Source organism: Bactrocera dorsalis, chromosome 2, assembly GCF_023373825.1.
Source record: "Bactrocera dorsalis isolate Fly_Bdor chromosome 2, ASM2337382v1, whole genome shotgun sequence".
Lineage (NCBI taxonomy): Eukaryota > Metazoa > Arthropoda > Insecta > Diptera > Tephritidae > Bactrocera > Bactrocera dorsalis.
The window spans coordinates 63,622,825-63,635,005 of record NC_064304.1 but is presented as its reverse complement, the minus strand read 5'-3'; the positions used below and the strand labels follow the sequence as shown (position 1 = coordinate 63,635,005).

The 12,181-nt window shown below is 40.4% G+C and overlaps 2 protein-coding genes across 5 annotated transcripts in view; both read left to right on the top strand.

The window, feature by feature from the left end:
* Nucleotides 1–12,181, top strand: part of LOC125776669 (uncharacterized) — a 532,635-nt gene that overhangs the window by 125,687 nt on the left and 394,767 nt on the right. The window lies entirely within an intron of this gene.
* LOC105227127 (molybdopterin synthase catalytic subunit) overlaps nucleotides 10,179–12,181 on the top strand; it is a 111,766-nt gene continuing 109,763 nt past the window's right edge. For all 4 annotated transcript variants that reach the window (XM_049450130.1, XM_049450131.1, XM_029551612.2 and 1 more), the window contains exons 1-2: nucleotides 10,179–10,611; nucleotides 10,677–10,968. In XM_049450130.1, coding sequence (XP_049306087.1) covers nucleotides 10,480–10,611; nucleotides 10,677–10,968 — 424 coding nt within the window. In that variant the 5' untranslated portion in view covers nucleotides 10,179–10,479. The remainder of the gene's footprint in view (nucleotides 10,612–10,676; nucleotides 10,969–12,181) is intronic.

Sequence of the window (12,181 nt, the reverse complement as noted above, 5' to 3'; positions counted from 1 at the left end):
TGATATCAATCCCATATGCCGTTTATCAATTCACGAAAGATGGACTCATCACGAATGTTTATACGAACATTGGCCAAACTGTCGTAAGTACGATTCCTTGAGTGTACGAGCAATCTTAGCTGCCACAAATACCTATGTTGTTGACTTAAACTGGAAAATTCAAAGTCAAATTCCAGGAGACTTGCAATCATACAAATCGATCGATCGTCTGACAATAAAGACGACACCGTGAAATACCAGTGGAATTTGTAAATTCTTTGGAGAGGCCTGGTATGCCACCGCATCATCGCAATCTGATTGTGATGCACCTATCAAATATAAGGGACAGAATGCTTGATTCTATGGATTTCTTTTGAGTTCTAACGATTTGCCAATTCGGTTCAAAAGTATTCCGTTTCCAGTGAAAATTGAATTTAAAATGACGATCAACAGAATAGTCGCATAGTGGGTGGCATACATTTGGAAATGCTATGTTTTTCACACGGCCAGATATACGTGGCGTGCTCAAGAGTTGGAAAACCATCTTCTCTGTACATTTACGCACTGAAACAGAAACAAAAAAAAATTTTTTATCAAGCTGCGTTACATTGAAGAAAAATGTAGACAAATAGCAAATAAATGATTATCTATAAGATATGAATTTTTGTCTTTTCATTTCAAAACACATAATTTCGCGCAGGACAACGGCTGCGGGGTCAGCTAGTGCACATATAAATTTCAAGAAGTGCAACAAAATTTCCCGCTTTCCTGTCGCACATTTTACGCAACCAATCCTTTCCGCTACCCAAATCCTTTTTTTCGTATTTTTCTTTTGTTTATTTTTTTTCATATACATATAAATTCCAAGAAATTTTCCGCTTGCCTGTCGCAGATGTTAACTGTGTGAAGAACGAACGCAAAATGGATTTGTGTGTCGCGTATGGGCAAACGAATTCACACAGATCGAACGCACATGTGTGCCCGTGTATGGCCGCTTTTAGTGAATAGTTACTAGTCTTAAATTGAGATTTAACTCAAAATGTCTCAAATAGAGACTAGAGACTGGTTACAGAATCCCGCTATTAGTTTAATATCGTTACGATTTTACTCTTGCTAGTTTACTTTGTTAGGTTCGTATCTCTGGATTGACAAATAAAATCAACACTGTTTAATTTAATTCAACAACTCTTTATTTCACAACTCGTCTACACTATAGCAGTTTACTCTTAGCACTGATTGATTACGTTGGCGCTGCCACGGCTTATATAGCCACGCACTTCTCGCTGATGCCGACGTGTCCTTCTAGAATATTGCGTCTGGAAATTACCAGAACATAATGCTATACGGCGCCAGACGCAAGCAGACAGTTGCGGCGCCAGACTCAGCAATTGTTTAACTAGACAAGCAGACAGTGCGGCGCCAGATGTCTATTGTTTCGACAAGCAGACAGCCGTGGCGCCAGATGTCTACAACAAGACAAATGCTATTCCATATACCTACAGCTATTGTTCATAATCAGGGATGCATATAGTAATACAAATACAACTTAATACTACTTTTGTAACACTGCCCTCCACTAAAGCCTAATCGTCCCGATTAGGCACAAATCCTCTTGAACCAAATGGGGCGAGCCTCTCCAAATGTACTACTTTCATTTTACATCGTGCTTTTCCATTTCTTTGTATGCGGTATACCACGTCATTAAGTCGTTTCATCACCATATAGGGTCCTTCCCAGGCTGTCTGCAGTTTCGGGGACAAGCCTTTCTTTCGAAGTGGATTGTACAACAGGACCAGATCACCTTCTTCAAAACCTTTTGAATTTGCCGCTTGATCGAACCGGTCCTTCATCTTATTGCTCATCAGATGCGTATGCTGTCTTACCATTAGATGCAATTCATTCATTTCTTCCTTTAAGGCAGAACAATAATCTCCATCATTTCTTACAGCTGTAGGATTCGTTCCAAACTTAAGATCAGCAGGGAGTCGCAGATCAGATCCGAAAATAATCTTTGCTGGCGTGTAACCAGTTGTCTCGTGCTTCGCTGAACGATACGCCAGCAGGAACATCTGGATGCACTTGTCCCAATTCCGTTGGTCTTTATCAACGATTTTCCGCAGATGTTCTTCGAGCGTTCGGTTGAATCTCTCTATCATCCCATCTGATTGTGGGTGTAACGCTGTTGTCCGTGTCTTGTGGATGCCCAATAATGTACAGACTTCTTGGAAAATGGAAGATTCGAAATTCCTGCCTTGATCTGAGTGTAATTCGACGGGCACTCCGAACCTTGTTATCCAATTTTCTACAAACGCTTCGGCTACTGTCTTCGCTTCCTGGTTTGCTAAGGCATATACTTCTGGCCATTTACTTAAATAGTCCATGACAACCAGTAGATATTTGTTTCCGGCCGTACTGGTTGGGAACGGACCTGCAACATCCATTGCGACTCGTTCAAATGGTGATCCCACGTTGTACTGTTGTAGCCTACCGCGACTTTTGGCTTTAGGACCTTTAGCTGCCATGCACTCTACGCAATTACTTATCCATTCTGCTATGGAATCTCGACAACCGATCCAGTAGAACCGTTGTTTAATCTTCTCTATAGTTTTTGTAATTCCAAGGTGCCCTCCACTAGGTCCATTGTGATATTCTTTCAATACTATTGGGATCATGGACTTCGGTACTATGATCAGCAGACGAGATTGTTTGCCATCTTCGCTTTCCCAGGTACGATGAAGGTATCCATTAACGAGGTTTATGCTGTTCCATTGGGCCCAATATGCTTTTGCCGTTGGACTCTCGTTACTTATTTGTTCCTTTGGTGGTCGTACCCTATTTTCTTTGGCCATTACCAGCTTTGTAAGATCAGGGTCCTCCAGCTGATTGATTCTGATGCGATGAGGAGTCCAATCATCTTCAGGTTCTATATTCAGTAATCGCACGTCGATTATACCTTCTTTTCCCTCTGATTTGGAGCAATGTTTACATTCCAGTGCACAAGGGCGACGTGATAATGCATCCGCATTTTTGTGGTGAGTCTCCTTTCGGTGTTCTGTTTCGAAGTCGTAATTCTGTAATCTTTCAATCCATCGTGCAATTTGGCCTTCCGGATTCTTAAACTGTAATAACCATTTTAGTGCTGCATGATCAGTCCTCAGCAAGAATCGTTGTCCATACAAATACTTGTGTAAATGTTTTACGCATTCCACCACAGCTAGTAGTTCTTTTCGCGTCACACAGTAGTTTTTCTCTGGTTTCCCGAGCACTCTACTGTAATACCCAATTACTCTTTCTTGTCCGTCGATGAGCTGAGACAGGACACCTCCAATTCCATAAGCGCTCGCATCTGTATCCAGGATGAATTTCTTTCCAGGTATTGGATAAGCCAACATCGGCGCCGTACAAAGTAGTTCTTTAAGCTGCTCAAACGCTTTTTCTTGTTCCAACTGCCATACAAACGGGCGATTCTTCTTTCTTAAATCATGTAAACTTCTAGCCACGTTCGCAAATCCAGGTACAAAACGGCGGTAATACGTGCATAAGCCGAGGAAGCTGCGGAGTTCATGAATGTTGGTGGATCGAGGCCAATCTTTCACTGCTTTTATTTTTCCTTCCTCGGTGTGAATTCCCTCAGTTGACACTTTATGTCCGAGATATGTGACCTGCTTCTTCCATAATGAACACTTTTTGGGATTCAAGCGTAATCCGGCTGATGCTATTCGCTGAAAGACTTCCTCTAGATTTTTCAGATGATCATCAAAACTTTTTCCCATGATGATAATGTCATCAAGATACACCAAACATGTCTTCCAGTTGAGTCCTTTTAACACATGTTCCATCAGTCGCTCTAACGTTGCAGGCGCATTACATAACCCTAATGGCATCACAGAGAATTCCCATAGCCCGTCGCCCATACTGAAAGCGGTCTTTTCACGGTCACGTTCATCAATCTCGACTTGCCAATATCCACTTTGTAGATCTAATGTAGAAAACCATTTTGCTCCAGACAAGGTGTCTAAGGTATCGTCGATTCTCGGTAGAGGATAACTGTCTTTCTTTGTGACATCATTCAACTTCCTATAATCTACGCAGAAACGGGTGCTACCATCTTTCTTTTTAACTAAGACGATAGGTGAGCTCCATGGACTTATTGAAGGTTCGATTACACCGTTTTTGTGCATGTCTTCAATAATTTTGTTAGCATCCTCACGTTTTGCTAGTGGAACCCTACGCGGAGCTTGTCGGATTGGTTTAGCGTCTCCGGTATTTATGCGATGTTTGACAATGCCGGTTCTTCCTGTGTTTCCTTCGTTTGCAAATATGGATGCGTATTTTTCTAATAGTTTTTCTGCTTTTAATTTTTCATTTCCATGCAGTTCGTTCAGCAAATTATTTAGGAGTGTAGGACTTATCTGTTGTGGCTCAATAGTAGGCTTCTGTTGTGACCGTTCGCATCGTGCTATTGCACTTATATTCTGGCACTGTCCAATTACTGCTCCTTTCTTCAGACTTATAGGCGTGTTGAATTCATTCACTACTCTGACTGGAATGGTGGCGTCTTCTCTAGTTTTCACAAGCGTTCTTCCTACCAATATGGGTGTATCTATTTTTGTTGGTTCCACAATCCACAACTCTCCAGTCCCACCTCCTCCATTCACTTTAGCCCATACAATCGCCTCAGATTTTGGTGGAATACTCTGATTATCATCAACAATCACCCTCTTACTTTCAACGTTGGTCACATATCCGGTGTTTATAGGCATCTCCATGTTCTGGCAAAACAGCATTTGCTTGTTTAAATCCAAAGTAACCCCGTGATCAATCATGAAATCTTCTCCCATTATAATTTCATCCGTGATTTCTGCTACGATGAAGGTGTGATTAACTTCCAGGGTACCAATCATCACTTCGCAAAACACTTTTCCCGCGACAGCTGCTTCCTCCCCGGTGGCCGTTCGAAGCTTGCAACCGACTAATGGTTCAACCGTTCCTCTTACCACATCCGGTCGGATAATTGAATGTGTGGCACCAGTATCCAAAGTAAGCGTTGACAGTCGTCCATTTACGATGCCGTTGATAGTAAGATTGCTGTCATGGCGACCTATTTGTGATATCGAGATGGCGGGGCAAATAGTTGTGGGAACCAGCTCACGCCCCTTTGAACTGTTCCGTTTTAGTTTAACGACTTGTGAGATGTGGATGCTCCGTCCTCGTTATCTGTTGGTTGTTTCCGTTTTGATGGGTTTACCTTTATATTGCAATTTCGGGCAAAGTGACCCGCTTTTCCACAGTTGAAACATCTGCCTGTTGTATTTACTCGCGGTGCAGCAATTGTCTTCAGAGTCTTTAATATTTCCTCCATCACCGCCGGTTGTTCCATTTCAACCCTTTGTACTTTGTGTGCTGGTTTACTTAGTAGGGAAGCTGTTTCCTGTGTGAGGGCGTGCGAAACCGTTTCAGCAAACGTTCTTTTTGGCAATGCATATGTGGCGCGTTTGGTGTCCACATCACGAATTCCATTTATGAAACATTGAATTTTTACCCTCTCAATGTAATCCACAGGTGCATCTGCATTTGCCAAATGAGCCAGTCGTTCTATTTCGGTTGCAAACTCTTGCAATGACTCGTTCATCTTCTAACCCCTATTTTGCAGTTCGATCTGGTATATTTGTTTCCGGTGCTCACTACCATATCGTCTTTCTATCGCACTCATCAATGCCTCATAGTTGTCCCGTTCACAGTCTGGAATAGTCTGAAGGATTTCTGCCGCAGGTCCTTTCAATGATACAAACAAGGACGCCACCTTGTCCGCTGCATTCCAATTATTGGCCATTGCTGTCTTTTCAAACTGAAGTTTGAAAATTTGAAATGGAATACTTCCATCGAATGTGGGTGCCTTCAATCTTTGATTATTTGTTGATGGTGCAGGGCCATGTAGTTGCAGTTCTCGCACACGATTACTCAGTTGAAGAAATTCTGATCTTAAATTTTCTTCGTCATTTTTTATTGTGCTTAATTCGTCTTCAAATTTTGAAAATTTCTCTTGCACTTGTGTATTATTTTCTGTAATCTGTTGTACCAAACGCTTTTCTAACTGCGTATTATTTTCAGTTATTTGTTGTGTAAGGCGAGACTCTAACTGTGATGTATTTGCAGCTATTTGCGTTATTTGCTGTGCCAGACGATTTTCTGTTTGCACTGCATTTTATGCATTTTCGGCTATTTGCTGTGCCAGACGATTTTCTGTTTGCACTGCATTTTCTGCCATTTGCTGTGCCAGACGATTTTCTGATTGCACTACATTTTCTGCCATTTGCTTAATAGCCACTAACAACGTGTTCATGTCTACACTTGATGATGTTCGTTGTTCTTCTACTTTCTCTTCTACCTTTGTAGAAGTTTCTGGCCCAACAAATTCGAACTCGTCCACATTAATTCCATCCACTTCCATTGCTTCACGTAATCGTGCCTGCAGATCCGCCTTTTGCCCGCTTATCGGCAAATTACGCTCCTCCAGTTCCTTTTTTAATTGCTGAATTCTCAATTCTCCGAATTTAACCATGTTGAATTTGGATTATTTGACAATCCCACTTCTGACACCAATTGTTACGATTTTACTCTTGCTAGTTTACTTTGTTAGGTTCGTATATCTGGATTGACAAATAAAATCAACACTGTTTAATTTAATTCAACAACTCTTTATTTCACAACTCGTCTACACTATAGCAGTTTACTCTTAGCACTGATTGATTACGTTGGCGCTGCCACGGCTTATATAGCCACGCACTTCTCGCTGATGCCGACGTGTCCTTCTAGAATATTGCGTCCAATTACCAGAACATAATGCTATACGGCGCCAGACGCAAGCAGACAGTTGCGGCGCCAGACTCAGCAATTGTTTACTAGACAAGCAGACAGTGCGGCGCCAGATGTCTATTGTTTCGACAAGCAGACAGCCGTGGCGCCAGATGTCTACAACAAGACAAATGCTATTCCATATACCTACAGCTATTGTTCATAATCAGGGATGCATATAGTAATACAAATACAACTTAATACTACTTTTCTAACAATATTGTTAATTTACAGAAAAATTATGCAAAATGGGTTGGGAATGAGTGAAGTCTTAAATTTAATAAACTTATACAAGCATAAATAAAAATATCATTGCTCATATCTAATTTATCTTTTTAATTGATATATAAAACTTATATAATTATCATGGTCCGAAAATATAAAATCTGCTTTTACAAGAAATAGATTTAAAAAAAGTATATTTTTCCATTATTTATTTTCCATATAAATTTTTTTAATTCATATAAAACATTAAACAGTTCACCAGCGCAAAACATGCGGTACATCAGCTCGAACCTACCTAACCGACGCCTTTTCGCAAATGATTATGTTATGATAACAAATGCCCCCATACGGATTTGTCTATAGCAACAGATTTGGTAATAGCAACAGATTTGACAGTTAGTATGCCGAGTTTGACGCGGGTGTCCGTGGGTGATCCTGGGGGTGAGGGAGTGACGTGGGGGTGGTAATTGTTGTAGCTGCAGAACCCGCTGGGTGCTGGTAGGCGACGCCACTGTTGTGAGTTGCGGGGCATACTCCTGGAGCATGGGATGACGTACGATTCACTCTACTCAGGTGGGGTGCGCAGGCAGGAACACGCCGGGAAGTGACACCTGCCAATACAGTAGTTGCACTTGACTGATGTTACGTTCCGTCGTATGACGGGCTGACACACAGAACAGACTGTGCGAGGGAACAAGAGCTGCTGGTTGGTTCTCGCATGAGGATTGGAACGGGATGAAGGTTGGAGGGTGGCCAAGTCAGAGGGGGAGCTATGTTGCCCGATTGAGCTCCAGGGGACCTGGAGGTCCTCTGTTGGTTTGAGTGGCAGCATGGCGGGCGAACTTTGTGTAGATTGCACAGCCGTTGAGGCTTGTGTCGCAGTATTGCGCAGGCAACATGGGGCCACGTAACGCGTGGTCCACTCCCTATGAGTCTTAATGCCAGAACAGGTCTTAAGATGGCTCCATCCATTGCATGTATTGCACCCGGCCGAGATGGAGTTTGGGTGGAGCCGTTTGGCGCATACGCAGCAAAAAAAAAAACTTCCTCTTGGCCCGGGTTGGACTGAATGCCAGCACGAGTCAGGAAGATACGGAGCAACCCGCTGCAAGGCATTGCTCTACGACAAACATAAATTAATACTCACCGATCCAAACGGGGTTAGATCGCCGAAAAAACAGCCCATGGTCAGGTAAAATCCGAGTCAATTCCGATGCGTAGAACCGGCTGTAGTGGGAATCGCCGTCTGTCGTGGGAACCGTATGCCTTAGGACAACTTCGTTCTGGATACTGTAGCAGGTTAAACTCCTACTTATCCGGAATAGATCCAGACATACCAAATGTATGTCCTGCATGCAACGAGTCTCCGCATGATACTGACCACCTTTTTGCATGCCCTTCCAACCCTACTCATCTAGCACCCTACTCCCTACGGTCCGACCCCGTCGAAAGGGCATGTTTCTTGGTCCTCCCGTTAGATGACGTCGACGACAACACAAGTGACTCTTACCATCCTAAAAGGGATTAGATATTCCGTCAAAACAACAACAACAACAGTTAGTATGCCATACATTTTATCCTGTCGAGATGCCCCGTAATCTTTTATTTGGAAAATAGAAAAGGAGAAAGATCTTTTTTTACAAATGTATTTCTGGGAAAAATAATAATTAATATTTTTGGACTACTATACAATATAATAATTGTGGCATAAATTTTATACACCAATTAAAACAAAAAATTTAATATGAGCAATTATATTTTGATTTATGCTTGTATAAATTTACTATTCATTCCCAACCCATTTTGCATAATTTTTCTGTAAATTTACAATATTAAACTAATACTATGTTCAGACCGACACTTAATCACACGATTTCGGCTGTTGAATGGATTATCCCACTAATCTTAAAAATTTATCAAGATTTCGCCATACAAAAATGACAGTTCCAAATCACTTCATTGAAATGATTTGAAACTGATCCACGCTAAATCTGTCCGTGCGACTCTGATTTTGCGCAATCTACTTGTCAGCACTGGAAAAATACTAGTCAGCACTGGAAAACTATTACATTATCACAGCTGATTTCGACACTACAAAGGGAAAAAAATGTAAACAAACAAATTTTTTTTAAAACAATGAATCTAATTTCACCTGAAAATCGACCAAGCATCCATTATTTCTATTATATGGAAAATATTAAAAAAACACGGCTTTTATTTCAAAATACTATATGACAATCTTTTCTTTTGATAAATATTAAGCGATGTGAATTCTTGAATGACAATAACAGCTGTTTTTTGATCTTTCTAACGGCAGTGAGAACACTGTTGGATTATGAAATGCTTAAATGTAATCTAATCTTTGAAATTTTCGGTCTGAACATAGTATAAGTATTAATAGGGTTATTCTCTTGCTCTTGCAAAACCCGGTGTACGGTGCAAGCATTGCAGATTTACAACGGCACAACAACAAACACACGCAGAAAATTATTTGCAATGGCTGTGAAATATGTCAGACCAAAACCCATGTATATTTGCGTGCAATGTCACGCAAAAATAAAATTGCAACCCTGTTGTAGTTGCCATTTTACATAAAGATATATTACGTCGTTAAATTGTTGAGAAAGGTAAATTTTAATTAGATTTTATAATTTATATTTAAATTATAAAGTTTTGTTACAGTTTTTTTTGTTAAAAATGTATGCAGAAGGTGCGCCAATTCACAATAGCCATGCACAATAGTCATTTACAACAAGGGCTCTCGTGCCCTTGTATATTTCGGTGTAGTATTTTTGCAATCTGCAATCTTGCAAGAGCAAGAGAATACCCCTAATATTTTTATATTATATAATGCAACCGTATTAATACTCGCTCGAAATTTTTATAGAAATGAAAACTGTGCTGTCAAACTGCTGAAGTGATAGCTTATTTCCTTCAATATATGGTATTATGATAACAAATACCCAATATACAGATTTGGTAACTGCAATGGCAATAGATTTGACAGTTAGTATGCCATAAATTTTCAACTGTCGAGATGCGGGGTAATTTTGTTATCACTGTATTCAATGCTATTTGTGAGAGTCAATTTGCCTTACAGTGTTATCTATGATCTATGCTTATGGTTTTCTAAATACTGTTGGTAATGAATTGCGTCGAAGAAGATAATTTGGTGGAAGTCAAAGTATTATTTTTCGCCAAAGCGCGTGAAATTTGTGGATTAAGTTCAACAACTTTTATTACTGAACAACACATACAAGTATCCAAACTCTTAAACCAGATTTGCCAAAAATTTGCAATAGATAGTATAAGGGATAGTTGTGTTATAGCAATAAACGAGTGTTACTGTGATAATTTAGTAAATCTTCAAGAAGGTGACGAGGTTGCTATTATTCCAGCTATTAGTGGAGGTTAAGCGATATGGCTAATTTTTTGTCCATTACCCGGGAACCCTTGGATGTTGCATCTATTACAAATTCAATGTTTCATGAAGATTGTGGTGCTGTTTCCTTATTTGTAGGGACGACTAGAAATTCGTTTGATGGTAAAATGGTTTGTATTTAAGTGATTTAAATAATAAGAGCCAGATATTACAGCAACATGATTGTTCATTATAGGTACTTTCGCTTGAATATGAAGCATACGAGACAATGGCTCTAAAAGAACTTGAAAAAATTTGCGATTCAGTGCGATCCAATTGGAAAGATGTAGTAAACATCGCAATACATCACCGTCTCGGTTTAGTTGCACCAAAGGAAGCAAGCGTAGTTATTGCTATATCGTCTCCCCATCGAGAAGACGCATTGAAGGCAGTTTCATATTCTATTGAACATTTGAAGAAATCTGTACCTATTTGGAAAAAAGAATTGTATAGCGATGGAGATTCAAATTGGAAAGAAAATAAAGAATGTCAGTGGGTGAAGTAACTACATATTTTATAAAATATACTATCAACAGGCCACGATTCCGATTACTTTGGTCGGTGGGATACTGAAAACGAATTTCGGTATAAATGGGGTGTGCACTGATCGGGGAGCTTCTCTAGAGATGGAATATGCAAAAATATTGTTGCAAACAAGTACTCAAAATAATCGCGAATAAAATTTCGCGAAAAAATTAAAAAAAATTATATTAACGGGTGTGTAACATAATTCCGACAATCAAAATCTTGACAAATCGACAAATCACAATACCGACAGATCAAATAAACGTGGGCTTGTTCGTTCAAGGCTCTGTGGCCTTCGGCCTCCGGTTACGAACACGCTCATCATGTTGTTGTTGTTGTAGCGGCAGAGTTCTGCCGAGAACTTTTGCAGAACGTTTTGCAGAACTCTGCCGCTACAACACGCTCATCATCATAACCCTTAGTCGGTAGAATTCCTTTTCTGTTCTCTGATAGAAAGGAGGGCGAACAAGATAAAATATGTTTCATATGTCGGCATTTTGGTTTGTCGGTGTTTTGATTTCTCGGTATTTTGATTTAGCTGCATATTTAAATTTTGTCGGTATTTTGAACTTCGGTATGGTGTACCCCATTAATAACATGGTATTTCTTAATGTTTACCTAAATTTTTTACATTTTTCACTATATAAACATATCCTTAAACGTTGAAATTAATATATATACATCTTTGACCAGGCACCCAGATCAGGTGTACTCGGTTTCTTTCCACAAGGCTGTTCAGCCTATAACTACACTCCTGCACTAGAAGCGATTTGATCTCGTAAGAGGAGATCGCCTTTAGCGCCGCTTGACTATCGCTGAGAATGGCTATTCGCTCATTTCGATGGTTGCGATGGAGGTTTATTTCTATACACCGGCTTATGGCATACACTTCTGCCTGGAAAATGCTCGAGAACTCTCCCATAGGTATTGAGAGCCTAGTACGCGGACCCACAATCCCTGCGCCGATTCCCTCCGACATTTTCGAGCCATCGGTGTACCACCTCATAGTACTGTCCCTCAACATCAGCTTAAACTTTTTCCTGAAGTTAACCATTTTGGTAGCGCTCTCCCTCGGAAGGAGGAGCAATGGTATATTGCCACTTATCTTTTCCATCCTCTGGAACGAGACTACCTTGCCTTTTCCACACCCCACAGCCGTTATTTGCAGAAGGGTGT